The 20,878-nt window shown below is 39.0% G+C and overlaps 2 protein-coding genes across 2 annotated transcripts; one reads left to right on the forward strand and one right to left on the reverse strand.

The window, feature by feature from the left end:
- Positions 1–537: 537 nt before the first annotated feature.
- On the reverse strand, positions 538–5,743 carry LOC139450835 (COX assembly mitochondrial protein 2 homolog). The gene is made up of 4 exons (XM_071232673.1): positions 5,705–5,743; positions 4,558–4,664; positions 3,780–3,851; positions 538–1,915 (listed from the first exon to the last, which is right to left on the reverse strand). Exons 2-4 carry the CDS (start codon positions 4,636–4,638, stop codon positions 1,832–1,834), a joined length of 237 nt encoding a protein of 78 aa, XP_071088774.1. The 5' UTR covers positions 4,639–4,664; positions 5,705–5,743; the 3' UTR covers positions 538–1,831.
- Positions 5,744–5,791: 48 nt separating this feature from the next.
- On the forward strand, positions 5,792–18,626 carry LOC139450846 (centromere protein N-like). The gene is made up of 9 exons (XM_071232684.1): positions 5,792–6,069; positions 7,482–7,527; positions 9,461–9,517; positions 9,885–9,964; positions 11,232–11,405; positions 11,564–11,665; positions 13,398–13,473; positions 16,143–16,279; positions 17,638–18,626. Exons 1-9 carry the CDS (start codon positions 5,908–5,910, stop codon positions 17,869–17,871), a joined length of 1,068 nt encoding a protein of 355 aa, XP_071088785.1. The 5' UTR covers positions 5,792–5,907; the 3' UTR covers positions 17,872–18,626.
- Positions 18,627–20,878: the final 2,252 nt, after the last annotated feature.

The raw sequence follows: 20,878 nt of genomic DNA on the forward strand, positions 1-20,878 counted from the left end.
GCTTAACGTGTACTGATAGTGGGGAAAACCCATCACTCCCGAAACAGCAGTTGATCTGGGCCCACTTGCACAAAGTGATCTTAACGCTAAGACAATTGTAAGCCTATGTTAAAGTATGGGAGTTACGATCATCTTAGCGCTAAGATCACTTTGTGCAAGTGGGCCCTGGTCTTCTTCCTGGGCAGTGTCCAAATTATCATGATCGTGAGTGGTTGGTCACTTTGGAGGTATTAAACAAGCAGTGGTGGATCCAGAAAGGGGGGAGGGTGGGCGGTCAGGTCAACTAAAATATTGATTTGGTGTTAAAGTAAAAAAATCAGTAATGGTTTTTATATTGTGTGGAATTTTGTCACTACTGAAGTAAGTGGATTTTCCCCTTTTTAAAAAAATACTGAATCCGCCCCTGACAAGTGTGATTTGTTAATACTGTAACCCTGAAAGTAAGGGCAGATTGATGGAGAGATTGAATGTTTTCCAATGAAACAGAAAACAGATACAATATCAATATGAAAATATCTTTTAATGTTTTATGTGACTTTTTATCAAAAGGAAGTTGGATATACATGGATATATTATCTATAAAAACATTCACTGTGGCGGATATAAACTGTAATTACGTAAGACAGTCATGTACATTCAGAGAAGGCAAGCTAGAGGATGAAAATTCTGATGTTCAATCCCACATTTATGTTATACAGCAGGCTGTATATAATTTAGTGTGGACTAGACAATCCACTGATTGATATTATAAGCAATGTCACACGTTGTGAGGTACAAAGTCTCCCAACCAACCAAGTTACCAAGACTACCATCAGATTCATTGTCACCCAGCAGGATAAGCATTGGTTGCTGGAGGCCTACTCTAACACTGAATCTACATGAGTTGGATGAGGAAAGCAGGGGCCATATGCACAAAGCCATCTTAGCGCTAAGATGATCCTAACTCCCATACTTTAACATAAGGCTTCGACAGTCTTAGCACTAAGATCGCTTCATGCAAGTGGGCCCAGGACTGTGATGATGACAAGAAATCTTTGTTCTTGAAACAAGACAAAATAAAGCAAAGATCTTCTGAATAGATGTTTGAACTGCACATGTCACAGAAGTTGAGACTAATGCTCTCTATCCAGCTAGACTGTGTCAATGGAATCTAAGGACCAGTAGAAATGTTGTGTTTTTAAATCATCAACATGATTGAAGTTTCTAGAGAGGAGGCATCAAAGTCTACTTAATGCCTGTTCCCATTATTAGATATTTAATTCCCCTTATTTTCCTCTTCCCGGGGCAAGCATGTCCACTTGCCTATATCAAGCCTAGTTTGATAAACAAGGCTAGTGGACGCTCTTACCCCCGGAAGATGCATTATTTTATTAATATAGGCATTTCTCTTTGTTTACAGCAACAATAGCCACAGGTGGCGCTATGACTGAGTCACAAAACTCCAGCCTTGTTCAGCAAGGGTAGAAATTAGTCTTTTACAGTCAGTTAACTCCCTTGCCTTGGGAAGATGCACAATGTCTGGGGAAAGGCCGACTGATCCAGGCAAGGCTAAGGGACACAACTCTGCACAGCATATGTGGCACCTCATACCTCTGGCCTGTCTTTCTCATAGCACACTTCCAAGAGTGAAGAAAGCATTATGCCCTAACCCTCCCAACCAGTCTGTGTACAGCTGATGGTCTGAAGCACAATATCACACTGTGATTGATACACCACGTGAATACGTCCACTCTTCGAGGCTCTCCTGAAAGTTCACATTTCACCCAGAAGATACAGTGAACAGACAAGTCCATCACAAAACATTTTCCCTTTGTATCTAAGAGTTCTGTTGCTACTGTGACTGCTCCGGATTCTGTTGAGTACGCTTTTGGAAACTTCTTGATTTTGCAAAGTTAGCTTCTTGTTTCTTCTTCCTCTGAAATTAAATAAAAAATAAAGTTGAAATGAAATCATTAGTGACACTCCAATAGATTGATTTCAGGGATGACTGGACTGGTTTCAGTTCCCAACCAAAGAATCATGAAAGCTATGATTTTTGAATTTGCAATGGATAATAAAATTCATTTACATCTTCAAAAGAACGAAAAGGCAACATTCAAGACCAGTTGAAATGTAGTAAATATGCTGCAGTAAAATACTGTTTACAAACATATTTTCATTTTATTTGTTTTTATTTGCTGTGTGATATAGTATGATTTTTCAATTCTCATCATGATCCAATCAATGAAATTCAATTTCAATTCAGTGATCTATTGTTACACTTTAACTAGTTCTCTCAGTCATTGCTGACAATGGTGGTGCATGGAGAGAAAGACAGTGGGGAAAGGTGAACATTTTCAAAAGCAATGGGACTGTACACAGAAATTTCTGTCTAGAATTATACAATCTGAAACCCCTTTTAGTTCTGAACTTCTGAGTATATTCAAGTGATTAGTTCTTAACAGGGATAGACACTGCCACTACCCCATCACTATCCAATACAGCCACAGCCTTGGGAAAGTCGGGATGGACTTGTATACCTACCAAAATATAGTTACTGATATGTTACATAAACCACAAGTCAGAAATGAGCAGTGAATCAGTCACATGTTGCTCAAAGGGTCAACCTTGCGAGTCCAGGTGGTGATTAAAGACAATTTTGAATCTTGCTCATATGAAACTATTTCACTTCCATGAACTGATTCACTAAGAACACATAACTAGACAAGATTCACCAACTGAAATTTATATCAAGACAAGCATTCTCACTAAAGGGCATGTAAGATTATTACGTGTCAGTAGAGATTGTTGTAAGTTTGTTTGTAGTGTTTGTCAGTGGCAACAAATGATTGAAGCACTAGTAAAATGTCAAGGGCTTGTGTAAGGAAGTGTGTGGATGGTAGAGTTTCCTCACCTGGTTGTTGCAAACAAACATGTCAGGCTTGATCATTTGAGAAGTTTCAGGATGGGACAGTTTCTAGAAGGCTGGCTGTACAAATGTAAGTGTGACACGAGGGTCGAGGCATTTTATGACCTGACTAATCTAATTGAGAAGTGCGGATTAGATCTATAAACCTACTGCCGCTTTTTTTCTATAGTATTGTAGGTATCTCCCAATCTCACAGTAACCTTGTGAGAGGTACAACCTTCAAGTGAGACCTGCTGAGAGGTTTTCCATTTGAATTTTAGGACCTACTTGGAGGTTTTACAATTTAATTATAAGACCTAGTTTGAATTTTGACTAGTTAAGTCTCCAGCAACCCATGCTTGCTGTAAAAGGCGACTATGCTTGTCGTAAGAGGCGATGGGATCGGGTGGTCAGGCTCGCTGACTTGGTTGATGCATGTCATCATATCCCAATTGTGTGGATCGATGCTCATGATGTCAATCACTGGATTGTGTGGTCCAGATTCGATTATTTACAGAATGCCGTCATATAGCTGGAATATTGCTAAGTGCGACGTTAAACAACAAACAAACAAAATTGTTTCCCCTGAAAATTCAATGGTTTGAACATGCAACCTCACATATTGTGTTGAGCATTGTAACCTATCCTGGCAGGTGAGAAATAAGAGTTCAATCTTACATGTCAGGACTTCATTTGTGTGCATGCAGCACACAATCTTTGTCTCCCACGCTTTCATCGAACTCCGCGACACACTGTATTGTTTTACTATAAGGTATCCTGATGTTTCTTACTCTTTCAGGTATTTCTTGTGTTTAGATGGTTTATAAATTAATTAAAACACTCCTCCTCAGTCAGATTAGATTAGATTAGTTAGATTTATCCTCATTCTTACCTCTGCCTTTAAGCACCTGGTCAGTGCTCTATCCAGATCATTGCAGTGTCCCATGAATTTACGAACTGGATGCTGAAAGGTAGATTCAGAGTTGAGTCAGCTTAGAATATAAGTTTGATTTCAACTCATTTCTTCAACTGTTGCTGCTGATTCAGACTGGTGTTCAATTTGGAGAGAAATGTACACTGTTATCAATGTAGAGATAGGTATCCTGTAGATTCAACTGAGCTAAATTTAATTTGGAACCAAACATGCAGCATCAGGTGCCAAATGGTAAAATTAAGGCAGTTAGATCAACAGATAACATAGTTCTACACTGAAAACATGGACAAAAATTAAACTAAACATAAACTCTTTGAAGATAGTGAAGATATCGAGTGAAGTCCGATGTAATGAGTTTGCTGTCAATCTGACTTAAGGAACTACAGATAAATCTTCAGAAAAAAAGTATGACACATCAAACGCTCAAACATTGTTTTTGTAAAACATTGTACTTTTATCGCATATATGAGAGGCACTGAAGCATACCGCTTTGTAAGTCAACATTAGGTGGACATCCGTACAGAAAATTAATCAAGCCTTGCAAGGTTTAGTTTCACACCAAACATCACTATTATGACATCACATTGCTCATTGTGACACAAAAAATATGTCACTGTCAGATATAGATAGGCATCAAATTTCAAGTTATCTGTTGTCTCTGCAGGCATATTAATTTGGAGACGCATTAGTTTCAAGATTTGCAGTATTTAATTAAAAACATAAAACTGCTACTCACATCAACATGACACTGCTGGAATGCATTTATTATTTCATTACATTCAGCAGAATGAAGATGAGCCGAGAGATCAGGATGCATCTCAACGCTTGAATTATTGGCTCCTGCTGAAACAACAATTAATATACTAAATACAGGATATGTATAGATTAGAGCCCCTGGTGTCTAATCGCTAAAATGATAAGTTAGGGTCTGAGGCGTATATGACCACAGCATAGCCACCTAGGGGACATGTGTTCAGGTGTTCTATGGTCCTGCGTTAGAAATTGACACTAGTCCTGTAGTCCTTGCCATACTGCCCAATAGTGGAGGTATCATAAGGACTACTCGAAATGTGCTACTTTAAAGGGTTTTACTATATGTTATCATTATAAGGACTAGTGGACTGAAATATTTCTACCACTGTGGTCTATTGCCAATTCCAGTCAACGCCAAACATGCCGGGCTGGCCAACTGGCAAAAGCCTAGTCCATCTTCGAGTTCACGTAACTGAACTGAAACAATTTGAATGAAGTCATATGTGACAAAAGTATGTAACTTGGTCATGGTCACTTAGATGCTCTCCCACGAGTAATCCCTGGTGATTGTATATGCCCCCATACCCTCATGCATGGGACATCGTTCACTGGATTGTCTGGTTTAGACTTGATTATTTACAGGCTATCATCATTTAGCTGGAATATTGCTGTATGTAGTGTTAATAAACATGATAAACAAACATTTCGTAAATAGCCCATGCCAACTGAAGTTAGTATAACAATATATCTCTTAACATGCAGATAATGATTTAATTTGGCTCCTGGCTGGCTGTTGCAACATACACTATGAATTATCTAGTATCAGCTAATATGGGACAAACTAAAGGTTTTTCTAACTTATGTTCGATTGAAATTAGAATGATTACATTTCTGGAAACAAAAAACTCCAAAATCCAAAGTCAAAGTCAAGTGACCAAACCCGAGTAAAGACCTTTACACATAATCTGATATTTGTGGGTAAAGCCTGTGTTCCCTGCAAATTATCGGAGCCGGTTTGAAGGCTTTTAGGATGATGGTCCCTGAATGAAGCATAATCACGGGCTTAATCATCCCAATTAAATATAAAACCATTATCACCACAAACAAGATAAAAGCATGCACGTTCTTACATAAATAGCAGACAAACACTTCCTGTGCAGTTGGCTTGAAACGTCATTCCATATCCGGTAATGTGCTTGCCACGATACGTCATCAGTTTTTGTTGTAAACACTGCGGCGCCGATTTCAACGATTTCTTTTAGAATCTATTAGAAACTACAGGCTGATCTAACATGTTCAAGATATTTTACAGATTACCTGACACGTCATACTAATGGATAAACAGATAATCTTTCGAGTTATTTGTCGATGTACCAAAAATGACATTATTGATACTTGTAGGAAGTGGAATTTTCTCCCCGAAGTAACTTTGCAACAGATAAACCTCAAGAAACCCAAAATTCGGATTGCAGAAGATGTTTACGAAAGTTGTCAAGTGCGTTGTTTGCTTTTTACATCCATTTGTTAAGATATAATTTGTGACTAAATACCATGATTTTACCACAAGATTCGAACTGCTGAATGATTCAAGAATTTTGCATTTCCTTCCCAAAATGAAGCCAGTCGGGTTTTTTGACGTAGAAATCACATTTTTATCAAATTTCAGGCTTGTGTCACGTTGTTGCAAAAGAAACATATCGGAATAGTATTGTGTTATATAATACATCCCAGCGATAAAAACTAACATATTTAATCCACTAATCCTTATAATGATATCGTATAGCAAAACCCTTTTAAAATGGCAACTTTTTACTCGTCCTTATGATTTGGCAAGGACTAGACTTATAGCACTAGTGCCAATTTCTGTCCCTGCACTTAACCAGGGTAAGGCCACGAGTCTGTTAGTCCGTGACCAGTGACTATTGAAACAGTTATTCTACATAAACCACTATTCTGAAATGCGCTGAGGACGAGTTTCATATGACAAATGGTGTCTGTCCCTGTCAACTCAACATAACATACATGCATTTGACTCATTCATAATAATCATATGCATTGTTTACATCTATACGATTTGTGCCATAAGTGCACCAATGTATCATTTCACCCAACTACAATTTTTATTCCTAACATATGATATATATTATATGAAAAAACACTCCACTAATGATCTCTGTATAATTTAGCTGTTTATAATGTAGTATTTGTAACATTTGTCGATTTTGCTTTTAATATGGTCTTAAGAATTATTCTATTTTTATTACCATGATCACTGGTTGAAATATTGACTACCGTTAACATTGTTAAACACCTCATTCACCCATTTCTGCCATCTAGATATGGGCTCATCATGTGAAGGGGTCTTTTTAGTGGCAGTGGGACGATACACTGATGCATCTATGTATTGTGATTTTTTTAACTTCTCAATACAAGTATCGATCATAGTCGCCCACTAAGCAAAACATATCGATTCTTGCCATAAACATTTTCTTTAATAATTTTTTCACCAAACACTAATTATTATTTGTGAAAATGTACATACACTAAGCCATACTTGACATAACTGTAAATAATCAGTGTGCCAGGTATGTTGTTTATGAAAGAGATGGCTTACGCACCACTGATATGAGCACATGCAAGTGTCAAGATACGTGTTGGATCGTGAGCATAGTATTGTAATAGTTATCGGATCGTAGTGTTGATGTATCTCCCAAGCCCTACCTTTTAGCCAGCATATTTTTGTGTATGAAATATAAGTATTTCTCTACTTGTTCAGAGAAAATGGGAACACTTAAACGTGATCAGTGTATCATGTTGACATATTAGTAGTTTCAATCAGCAGTAATCATTCACATAACAATAAGATTGATTAGCTTGTGACACAATCAGCTTGTTCTCAATTTGCAGGAAGAAGATGTTGACATCCAGGCTGCTGGAGATCTTGATCTCATCTGTAAGTATAATAACTGACATCAGCCTAACCATTAGACTAACATTTAGTCTCTGAAATGAACATATCGAACAGAAAAAAACAGTTGCTCAATTATCTTAATAAAAATATAATAAAAGCCCAGAGACTCTTCATTTTCAGACTTGCCAAACATTATAGACTTGCATGGGCTGTACTTGATATATATTTGTATCAGGGTCTGTAAGACAGACTATCTAACCATGCTAACTATACAACATGTACATAGTATGTAATGTTTGTTCAAAATTAAAACTGTATTAAACATGATAAAGCTATAGTTTCTAATGAATCCTTGTATCACTATTGGCTGTTTGATATGAACAAATCAAAAACGAATATAATACATAGAGTGATTGACTGAACACTGGTATGTTGTTCATCATATTTGCGAATCATTGATGTGAAAATATATGATAGCTACGCAATATATCAAAAGAACAATGAAGAACGGAGTGTGGTTTATTTCATGACACAACATTTCTTGAGATTCAAACATGTGCTCATATATTGGATGAGAGGAAAGTGTCCAGTAAGTTGATCCCTATAGATGTAGCTGGGCTACGCAGATAAATGCAGTGGCCAAACAATCACACCCAAAAGCCGGACAATTTCAGTTATGGGTGTTGACGCCGCACCCAATATTTTTCTGCTAACCTAATATGACACTGTATACAGAAACTAAAGACTGTATTATGCCAAAAAGTTTACACTATCTGGTATCCATATCGCACATGTCATGTCAAAATGAAAACTGGACACTTACAACCGTTGACATTAAGGGTCAAAGGGAGACTACTCTTCAAACTTTAGAGCCAAACCTTGTTGACAATTTTAACTATAATTTTTATCAGTAAAGTCACAAGTGATCTAAAAAGAAATTAATGTCTTTGCACTTCACAATTAATGACATTAAAACACAAAACAGTGTCAAACAAATTTCTGTACCAGTATTTTCATGTGAAGTGGGTGTTGGAAAATCCAAGATGGCTGTTGCTTTGTTTGTTTGTTGTTTAACCACACACTCAGCAATATGACAGCGGTCTGTAAATAATCGCTTCTAGTCCATACAATCCAGTAATTTATATCATGCACATTGATCCATGTATTATTGGGATGCGATGTATTAACCAAGTCAGTGAGCCTGAACACCCGATCCCGTTAGTCATCTCTTACGAAAAGCATAGTCACCTTTTACGGCAAGCATGGGTTGCTGAAGAACTATTCTACCCTGGATCTTCATGGGACAGATCGCTGTTGCTGACGGTATACAGTCTCATGATGGCTGTTGCTGACGGTATACGGTCTTATGATGGCTGTTGCTGACGGTATACGGTCTCATGATGGCTGTTGCTGACGGTATACAGTCTCATGACGACAGTTGCTGACGGTATACGGTCTCATGATGGCTGTTGCTGATGGTATACGGTCTCATGATGTCTGTTGCTGATGGTATACGGTCTCATGATGGCTGTTGCTGATGGTATACAGTCTCATGATGCTGTTGCTGATGGTATACGGTCTCATGATGGCTCTTGCTGACGGTATACAGTCTCCCAATAGGTCAGTAACAACCATCTTGGATTTTTACTGATGGTATATGGGCTCATGTGGGGTCTGATTGGTCAATCTCACTTTGAGGCATAATATAAATGATCATTCTGATGCCAGTGTCTGATCCAAATGGGGATCCTTGTCCTGTGCTGGTTGTAAGCAGTGACTAAATGGATTGGGTCTTCAGACTTAGTAACTTGGTTTATTGCATGTCTTCGTACCATGATGGAGTGGACTGTCTAGTCATGAAGCTGGAATTTGGCATTAAATAGCAAACGTCTGAGTCTGATAAGAAGGAGGCGTACTTGACAACTTGGATTTTCATCATGTCTTTGATGTTAAAACATCATTTATATCATTCCAGACAGCCAGATCCATTCAGAGAGTAGAAAATGGAGTGTTTGCGAACTCCGAGGTCAAGGTATTGTCTTATGATCATAGAGATCATCATTATTTGCATTCATTTTAAAAGCACTGTTTGAAACTTTTCAATTCACACAGGGTATTGTCTAGACTTTCTTGAGCAGGTTTTCAAAATGCACCATAACATCATCAGAAATTGGCACTAGTCCTCATGAAGTCCATGCCAAACTGCCCAATATTTACGACATCATAAGGACTAGCGGAAATTTGCTGTTTTTAAGGGTTTTGGAATATGTTATAAACTTATCATTATAAGGACTAGTAGACTGAAACAGTTAGTTTCTATTGCTGCATAATGTGTGACACATGACTGTATGATAGCCTGGAACATTGGAAATGAAGAATTTGGTTCTGTGGTTTTTCAGATAAGGTCCATTTCATCTCCAGTCCAAATGCATTCAGGAAGCTGATTGTGTCCAAAATGAAACTGTACTTCGATGACGTGGTGAGTTATGGTTAAACTGATATCAGACAAGTATGTTATGGAAGTACATTCCAAACACTGTTACTCCATAGTTGAAATATTGAAGCACACCTACCCTAACCACGCTAAACATAGCAGAACCCCTTCATATAATAAGTGGATTGGGGACCACTAAATTATTTATTTCCCCCCCCCCCATGAAGTGGGGTGGGGGATATAGGATCAGAGTTTGTCCCTCTGTCCGTCTGTCCGTCCGCTTTTCAAAGGGGACAAATTTTCTCAAAAGCTATGTAAGGTAGAGAAATTAAATTTTACTCACTGATATTATTGGTCATGATCTTCAATATGTTCGAAAATTGGTGTCTTAAATTCATATTTTACAGAGTTATGGCCCTTTTTGTGTGCTTTTTAACAAGGTGCATAGTGACTGCAGTGGGACAACGTTTCATAGAAACTGCTGAAATTATGTGAATGAAAGTTTGCATGCTTATTTAAGAGATACTTGTCATGACTGAGTTTGAAAATTGGTCCTGTAAGTTATTGTTTTCCAGAGTTACCTCTCTTGCTGCATGTTCTTAGATTTTGAGCATACACAGTTACAGCCCTTGAACCATGTTTTTTTACAAAGTGATCAAAGTTTTAGGTAAACTTGCATGATTTGTTTATACTAATGTGACCTTGGTCTCTCCTAGCAGTGTTTACTATTATCGGATCAGATCATCTCATTGTTTCATGGGGGGCACGGGTGGCCCAGTCGTCTAAGGCGCTGTGCAGAGTTGCGTCCCTTGGGCACACCAGAAACCTATGATTGTGGGTTCGAATATTGGTTTGCCCCGATTATGTTTCTAGGTTTGTCAGCACTATATCCGTGTCGGTTTCATCAAAGTGATAATTGTCTGAGACCTGCATCACTTCGCGCTTTCCTCTCGTGTCAGGTGAACTTGCCGCGATATAACTGGAATTAAGTTAAAAGCGGCGTTAAACCCAACTCACTCACTCACACTCATTGTTTCATTAAGATAATGCTGACCTGAGTTGATAATATTTTATTGCAAAAATGAGTAAATATTAAGATAAGTAAATATTGAAATCAGTACAGAATTAAACCTTGAATCATTGTGTATCATGTATCATATCGTCAAATTCAAAGTCTCAATGCACAAACCAACTGTGAATCATGACACGTTTTTTTCTCATATATTTCGTAATGGACTCCGAGCATATAGACAGTTGGAGTGTTAACAATGGCTGTTACTTGTGGCCAGTAACATATGCATTCTGTTGACAGCATGTGAATGTGAACATGTTTGGTGGCGCCCTCTGGAGTCGCGTTCACATCGTAGACATGAAGCACCCCACGGTTTACAAGCCTAATGACGTCATCTACATGGTGCACTACCCCAAGACCCAGTTTGTGGTCATCTCCAGGATCAAGGCTAAAGATGAAGACAACTTCATTGAGGTAAGATTAAGACGTATGTCTCCCCAATACCGGATCCGCAGGCTTGGGGTGCATGCATGTCGCAATATAAGTGCAACAATCTTGAACACATTGTTAAACCCTATTTCACCCCACCTCACCTCACCTCACCTCACCTCTACACCATTGATGTGCTACAGGCCCTGCTACCAGTGTTCAAGACAGACGAGGTTCACAGCCTCCAGCTGGTTGGAAGTCACGTCCCCTCTTTGGTAGAGCTGGCTCTCAACAAACACAGCCAGGTAAGATGCATGGCTTAGCCTATTGTCTGTCCAGACTGAGGTCAAGTGGATACTGATATAAGTGATACGTATGGTTCAGCTGTTGTTACACATTGCATCGATTAAACTAACAATGGCTAAAGAAGTCAGAAAATACAATTTTCCCGTTCATTTTCATGCCTTGTAACATGCCATTATATCACTGATAGACGAGTGTATTGTGTGTCCAGAACATGATGTGGTGATGTACCCATACATTGACAATAATTTACGAGTGGCGAATGACAGATTATCTGTCCCGAGTGAAATTAATGTTTTAAGTCCCGAGCCTTGGTTGTAGTTCCGACAATCCATCATTAACCAATGGGCATAAAGCAACTGCTGTGACCTCCCTAGGGAGGTTACGGAAAAGATACTACCCCAGCATCTCCGCTCCCATATGGGTAATAAAGCCCTTTCGTTAATTAGGGACTATTTCCTGAATTGATACTCCATGAGGAATTCGGGTTAGAATAGATCAGCACGCATGCTTGTCGTAAAAGGTAAGTAATTTGAATTGGGTGCCCCGATGGAGTTGATTGTTGCCCATGTTTTCAGTCACTGGTTTGACTGGCTCAGACTATTTACAGGCTGCCATGATGTTGGTGCACTACTGCTGTCTGTGGCGTTCATTCACTCACTCATTCACCCGTGAAGATCCAGGGTGGAATAGGTCTTCAGCAACCATGCTTGCTGTAAAAGGCGACTATGCTTGTCATAAGTGGGGACTAATGGGATTGGGTGGTCAGATTCGCTGACTTGGTTGATGCATGTCAGCGTATCCCAATTGCCTTGATCCATGCTCATGATGTAAATCATTGGGTTGTCTGGTCCAGACTTGATTATTTACTGTCCACCGTCATATAGCTGGAAAATTGCTGAGTGTGGCGTTAACAACAAACAAACAAACATTCACTCATTATTTTGCTACATTTAACAATGTAGTCTTGGTTTACTGGCCTCATAACCAATAAAGTCCTTGAGTCCTATGCATTGCAGTGGTTTAGAACAAATCGCATTATGTCAATGACAAGTAAAGATGTTGACTGACATAACAAATAATGTGCCATTCTGTTGTCATGAAACACAAATTCTCTTTGTTCGTGAATAGCTCAGTTCTTTGACTTGATACCAGATGATATGATGTATGATTGGATTACCATGAAGGTCAAAGTCACACAGTATGGTATACGTTTACACAAGGCCTCAAAAAGGCTTGTGTAAAAAAAACCTGACTCTTGGGTGACCACTGTCTTTGGTCAAGGTCACTAGAGATTGAATTATGAAACATGGTTGAAATCTCACAAAACCTTAGATTAATTCATGAGAAATTAAGTCCTGTCTTGTGTCATGGCTGTGTCGAATGTCAAGGTCAGTTTGAAGGTCAATCATGAAATGATCTGACATTGGTAGGCATTCCTGATTAGAATTTGTCTCCAGCAACCTATGTTAGTTCTAAGAGGTGACCAAATGGCCCATGTGGTCAGGCTTGGTGAATTAGTATATTATGTGTCATAGTACCCAGACAACCTTGCTTGTTGGTTACAATATCAATCACTGGATTGGCTGGTGACCCTTGCTGTTTTGATGTGTTTGGACTACATGTATTGCAATAGTTCTGCATTACTTTCAGTATTTCCAATTACCACTCTTGAATTGTTGAACACAATTTTTGTTTGAAGGAAAGTAGTATGTAGTTTCTGTCTTATTTCAGGGATCATTTGGGAAGTACAGGAGCATTGAAGAAAGGGAAAACCCCCTTACAAGGAAGTCTAACAGAAAACGTAAAGGTGTGTTTTCTTTCACATTGTTATACACTCACATGGCCAAAGTTGGTAAACTTTTCATGAAACCTTATACTTTTCTATGTAATTCTCAATATTGCAGCTATATAACGGCGGTCTGTACATAATTGAGTCTGGACCAGACAATCCAGTGATTAATATCATGAGCATCGATCCACGCAATTGGGATCGATGCCATGCATCAACCAAGTCAGCGAGTCTGACCACCCGATCCTGTTAGTCGCCATAGCAACATCACCTTTTACAGCAAGCATGGGTTGCTGAAGACCTATTCCACCCCGGATCTTATAACGATGGTAATGACACTGTCAAGACATCTTCCCTGAGGCCAGAGTGTCCACAAGCCTATTTCAAAGACTAGTTTCTGCCATTGCCACTGTGGCTTGATCATGGTGCCACCCTATGTAGAACAAGAGTTGTGTCCCTTGTGATGAAAATGCGATATCCAATCAGATTGCTTATCTTATTTCAAATGGCTTCACAAAGATATAGCAGACAACCTGGTGGATCAGATACCGAAGCAATTTGAGATTTCATCCCTGACAGCCAAACAAAATGACAGATTGCCGCAGTAAAGATACTTATTGCTGCTGCACATTGCTCTTGCAGTAAGAGAGGCATACAGACTGCACAGTATCAAATAACACTGCACATCACGGTAACATGAAACGCACAGCAGGGATCGTCTTAAAAATAGCACTGTATCTCAATCACTATGATAAACCTTCAGTCATTTTAGTTAAAAATCAATGAAGTTTGCACTCGAATATATAAAAGTAGTTGGTCCAGTTCATTGAAAACTTTGAATCACTTCAGAAATATTTGTCTTTGCTTAATTTTTTGGAATAATTTCAAAACCTGGATGTTGATTTTGTAAAACTTTCTCTGATACAACTATCTGCATGTGCGATATTCCTATCATATTTTTGCCGAGAATTGTAGGCTTGAAATGGCAAGGGTGTAAACTTGACTTTTAATAGAGGCAAGTGGACATGCTTGCCTCGGAAAGATACTGGCAAGAGCGATTTCCTTCTTTATTGTCATATGTAAGATAGCTATGTGATAAATCACAAAGAACAATGAAGAACTAAGCGTGGTTTATTTCATGATGAGGCATTGTTCTATCATGTCATCATTTCTGGAGATTTGAATATGAGCTTACAACTTGATGACGTCATATATTGGATGACGTTATTTTTTAGAGGGAAGTGTTTAGTACATTGTTCCCCATAAATGTGTCTGGGCATACACAGTGTACAGCCGAATCATCACATTTAAAAGTAGGACAGATATGACAAACAGTATAGCGAGCAAAGGCACAGATAATCGACGTGAGGATTGTGACAATATGCAGGAAATACCAAACTTTACCAACCCACCTGTTCGTAAAACTGACTTGTTCGACATTGCCGAGGTCAGAATCTATTCAAGGAGTAATCATTATTTAAATACGGGTAAATGTTTTTAAAGCATGTACATTTTTGTAACATCCTTAAAGAGGCTGTGCGTAATGTTGATAACTATCTACCTGCGGTAATTGAGGCCCTCATGGTTTATTCTCCCTTCAGTGTTTATTGTACGATAAACTACTCTCACTCGTCGTTTATTTCTTAAATATTGCATTTTGTTCAAACATGCTCATACCTCTCATATATAACTGATGTTTAAAAAACTAATGTCACATTGAAAAATGGAAATTTATAGACAGCAGATTTGATTCCTCAGCTCATTTAAGTTTTCTGAGACAGTATCTCAATTTAACAGACAAATGGCTAATTGTGGGAATGATAGAGAGGGGACAACAGCATCCCAAGACGCCTGAATGTTTGGCAAATCAAGAAGTGTAATTTCTCAACTGTGGGACAAGTACCGTCAAACAGGTGGTGTTACAATGCAATCTGGGAGTGACAGGCCATAAAAAACAACACATAGACAAGGTCATCTCATTACATTAATTGTGCTAGGCAACAGATTTAAATCTGCTCCTGTTATCAATAGAGAGTTCTGTACAAAAACAGGAAGGCAAATTTGAAACAACTAAACCGGCTCTATACAGCCAGCCTGAAAGCAAGGCATCTTGTGAGGGTGTGGCCCTAACAGCTCACCATAGGCGACAAAGATTGGGTGGGCCAGGCAACATCAGTGATGAACTGTGAACCAATGGTTTTATACCATGTTTTAAATGCAGATGAAATAAAGGTTTGCCTCCGACTCACAGATGGCAGAAAACGTTGTTGGCGATGTAGCGGCATGCACTATGCAAAGGCAACAATTCTGGACCATGATCAGTATGGGGGCAGCATCACACATGACAGGCGAACTTAATTGGATGGGCATTTGACAGGCCATCCACATGTTGATGCGACTTTGCATTAGTCATTCCATTCGCTAGAATAATAGGCAGACATTTTGAGCTGAAAAAAATATCTTATTGTCTACTGCAATCTGGTTCTTGATAATATTGAGACCATATTTTGACTTTTTTGTTTGTTTCTCCTGCTGTGATGTTTGTTTGTTTGTAACGTCGCTATATAAGTGCAATAATCTTGGACGCGACGTTAAACCCCATTTCACCTCACCGCCTTGTTTGTTTGTTTCTCCTGCTGTGATGTTTGTTTGTTTCTCCTGCTGTGATGTTTGGCCAAATGTTGCAGCGTCATCTGAACCAGTGAAGGACTTCGACAAGCGACTACGAGGTGAGAATGAAGAAGAGAAGAAACAACGGATGGAGTTGCTTGACCACACATTTGGGAGTGCTGACCAGCCAACTCTGGAGAAGCTGGAGTACAAGGTAGCTGTTCAGTACACTCAAGCCTCTTGTTGAAACATATTTTATGTATCTAAGATAAATGGATTTGGGACTGTTTCATACAACTCAGAGACTCGCTTGTCTGGGGGTGAAATTTTGAATGTAGGCTTATGCCAAACTCTAGTTTAGAAGAATATGATTGATTGGTTGTTTAATTTCAAGTTCATGAGCACGAGATATTCTTTGATGGAGATGGTGACATTACTTCTTAAGTAATGCTGTAGTGGCAAAGAGTCGTGGGTATATGTTGTCCAAAATGGGCAAAAAATTCACGGGATATTCGAGGATGGCCTTGATGACCCAGTGAGTCTTCATGTGTGCCCATTTCCACATGCTCGTCAAAAGGTCAGTAGGCCGACTGACTGACGAATGCTTATGCTCTGAGTCAATTACTCGCAGTCATCATAATCTCTTTCATGGTATAGACATTAGCATGGTCAGGGGGCCCCTATACTCAAGATGCAACTTTGCACGAGCGCAAACTTGCACTTGTCAGTTTGTCTTACGTTAAAAGTTCCTCAGGGCTGTTACATTGTTTTCTGGGTGCAGAGCTCCAGATCTGCGTATCTGCGTAAAATACGCATCAGAAATGCTGAACTACGCCTTTAAATAAAATCCAAGCGTATCAAATACGCAACAAACATTACAGATACGCTACAAAAAACAAAACTTGTGCGTATCATCAAAATATTGTGAAGTAACCCTGCATATTCGATTAGCAAATCAGCAACTTATTTTGAAATCATAAACGGGCATTCCGTCAACCTTGCCAAACTCCACGATGACAGTTACATCATGATCATTTGCCATCACACTTTCTTGTGGAAGTATCGTGGTATTTTTGAGTCCTATAAAGCTCTCGAACCCACACAACACCAGTTTGCAGGGACTTGATGAATAGTGTTTTTTAATATTTAACTTAATTACCCACATGTGTAAACACTAGTGGGTAACAGAAATTTGAATACCCAGATAGAATTACTGATACCCAATGATTTTAAAATGCATGGGTAAAATACCCACATCTCCAAAAGCTTATCTGGAGCTCTGTGGCTGTTTCTCTATATATAATCATTATAACAGTTTGTAAATTTTTCAGTTGGAGTTGCATCACAGAATACTATAGGAGCCACCCTCAGGACGCACTTGCACAAAGCAATCTTAGTACTACGATGATCGTAACTCCCATACTCTAACATAGACTTAAGATAGTCGTAGCGCTAAGATCGCTTTGTGCAAGTGGGTCCAAGACCCCAGGATCACCCTCAATACCGACACTGTTGTCACGTAACGAGAGTATAGCACATATATAGCATTAGCAACCAGTGTTTGTTTTTCAGATGGATGTAAAATTTCGTGGAACTAAGTGTGTCCCCATGATGGCCAACAAAGACAGACCATTCCGCTGCCGCATCAAGTTTGAAGGACCATCGGTGCTTGAGGGTGTCCGGAACCTGGGCAAGGCTGGCCTCGCATCCCTGCCACTGCCATCTCATCTGGCCAAAGTCAACTCCCTTGCCAAAAACTTTTTTGTTATTCGGGACAAGTCTGCAATGAATAAAAACCAAACATGAACCTCTGAATGGTTGTCATACTGTGAACTCGTACTGGATTATCCTGTTTTTGGACACGCTTCCCGACTGTGAAAATAATTATAATAACAATGCTGTTCTGTATTTGTCAAAGTGAAATTGATAAAACATACTTGATTCTAGTGCATGACTATGATAATATGTAGTATTTTTGTACACAAATTCACTAACAAAAGCATTTATGATATCAAGCCTTGAAACAGTTTACAATGATGTGTATTGTTATTCTTCTGTTGACTAACTGTTTAGAAAGTGGATGAGAAAAGTTTGAAGTTCCAGGGAACTTCTATTTATAACAACATTAAGGTTATTTTTGTCCATTTGAAAATGAAACAAACGTTAATTCATTTTTACATCCCTATTGTAAGATCCATGATGTGCATTTTACTCAAATTAAAAAGAACAAGCACAGTTTTGCATCTGATGAGCCAATACTTATTAAGTTAGGAAAATTATACAATTTCCTGTGTAATGACATCCCTTTGTACTTGTGTATCTTATAAGTAAAATCCTGGTGCTTCTTTGTGTAGATTTATGTATTGTAAGGAACACAATTTTATCTTTAAATTTTAAGTTTGAATTTGGAATGAGCCATTCGAACTGACTTTTAAAATTGTTTTTGTTTTGCTGACTTCTTTTTTTAATTGACTTAGATGTGGTCTGGGCAGATAGAAATTGTGTTTCTCTGTATTGTTTTGTTGAGCATATGCTTTGTTAAATATGGAATAAATATTGTAAACAAACGTTTTTGTCTTTTAAGATGACATCTGTATCATGCATATGTTCATGTCTGAGGCATGTCTGAGGCAGTCTGAGGCAAGTTTGTGAAAGCAGTGGAAGAAATGTAAAATTTTCTTGAAGAATTTTAAAGATAATGTCCTATAGAACAGAAACTAAGGCCTCATTTCTCCTCATTAGGTTCACAGCTACAGGAACCCTGAAGATCTGGGTTAGAATTGGTCTACAGCAACCCATGCTTGCCATAAGAGACGACCATTCTTGTGGTAAGAGGCGACTAACGGGTTCAGGTGGCCAGGCTCACTGACTTGGTTGATGCTTGTCATCATATCCCAATTGCATAGATCAATGCTCATGATGTCAGTCACTTGATTTTTTTGGCCAGACTCGATTATTTAGAAACCACTGTTGTGTCGCTGGATTGTTGCTGTGTGCAGCGTTAAACAACAAACAAAACAAACATAGCTATGGAGGGGGGTTAGGACTGCACAGGGCTCAGTTTGCTGAGCACTTCACTTCCTATAATAGGTGTGCCAGTTCCCTAGTTCACTGGTTTGAAACACAGATTTGCCCTGTTGATTCTTGGTTTGACAGCACCATACCCATTTATAGAGTTTCATCTAAGTGGAAAGGACCGCCTCCATGGTCTAGAGGTAGTCAGTCCGACTGGAGAGCCGAAGGTCCGAGGTTCCATCCCCTGCCATGTCATACGGTACTTGTTTTTACCCAGTTCACAGGTTTGAAACCCAGATTTGCCCTGTTGATTCTTAGTTTGACAGCACCATACCCATTTATTGGGTTTACCCTAAGTGGAAAACATCTGAGACCTGCTTTTTGCAACTTCAATCTGACAGGCTGTGATGTAACTGAAATGCTGTTCAAAAGGGTGATAAACCCAACACACACAATCTTATTCACTCTCACTTGTAGCCAAGTTTAGAAAACATTTATATTAGTGTTGTAATCTACTTAAAAGAAGTTAAAGAACACTTGATTTTTTTTTGGCATTGCTGGTGGGTATTGTAACACACAGCCTTCCAAGTGTGGCTGTTGTTTAACTTGTTATACACCCCACCCCCCCACCCACCCCCCCACCCACCCCCAAAATGCAGGTCTGTCAAGTTTATGCTGAACTGGTGCCTTTTGCTATTTAGAACTTTTAGGAATTTTTATTTTTTACGTTTCCATTGCAACAAGATGGACTTAGGTTCTGTGAGGGTAGGGTTCGTTTCCGGACCATAACTCATAAACTGTTCAATATTTTTTAATGAAATTTTGCAGGTTTGTCAGGTATATGCTGAACTGGTGCCTTTTGCTATTAAGAATTTTTTTATTTTTTTATTTTTTACGTCTCCATGGCGACAAGATGGACTTAGGTCCCAAACTCTTCTTTTTTTACAATTTCCATGACAAGTTCCACCTTGGTTAAAAAAGTTTAGGGTTTGTTTAGATTTAATTATGTAATACATTCTGCAACAGGGGCGGGGGATATAGCCACGTTAGTGGCAAACTCTTGTTTAATTTGTGCTGAAAGCATGGCCAGAGTACCTGAAGGCATTGACTAAAGCTCAGGTAGGTATACCTCCGTGGATGTACAATGGGAGCAAATGAGGTTGTTGACTGTTAATGTTAAACATTTAAGCACATATTCCAGTGTCCAGTGTTCCATCCATTCCAAGATAGTGTGCACGCAAGTTTTTAACCTCAAACTCTGAACTTTTCGTAAAACACAAGGTATGCTTCTTTTTTCCCTGTTTGTATATTGCTGTAGTCTGAAATATACCAACAATATTTCAACAGTGTACTCAGAATGCCCAATGAGCCTATACTTCATTCATAACAACATACCCCTTGCAGTAACCTGAATTCGGCTTGCCGGAATGACACTACTGTAGTTGTAACGAAAGGGTTGTGTGCATGCTGAATAGTGCAGTGATCAAATGGCGCCCAGGCTCCGGACACCCTCAATGGCACCCTTAACGAAGTCCGACACCTCTGTTCAGTACAGGGACGGTCGGGGAGCTTGGTGGTAAAAGCGTTCGCTCGTCACGCAGAAGGCCCGGGTTCGATTGCCGACATGGGTACAATGTGTGAAGCCCATTTCTGGTGACCCCCGCCGTGATAGTGCTTGATTATTGCTAAAAGTGACATAAAACCATACTCACTCACTTTTCAGTACATGCAGTACTATATGATTTCTTTGAAAATTAAAGAGTCTATTTCTCCATGTTTCTTGTTGATTATGTAAATA

This window comes from Haliotis cracherodii, unplaced genomic scaffold, assembly GCF_022045235.1.
Source record: "Haliotis cracherodii isolate W230 unplaced genomic scaffold, xgHalCrac1.p SCAF_10, whole genome shotgun sequence".
Classification (NCBI taxonomy): domain Eukaryota; kingdom Metazoa; phylum Mollusca; class Gastropoda; order Lepetellida; family Haliotidae; genus Haliotis; species Haliotis cracherodii.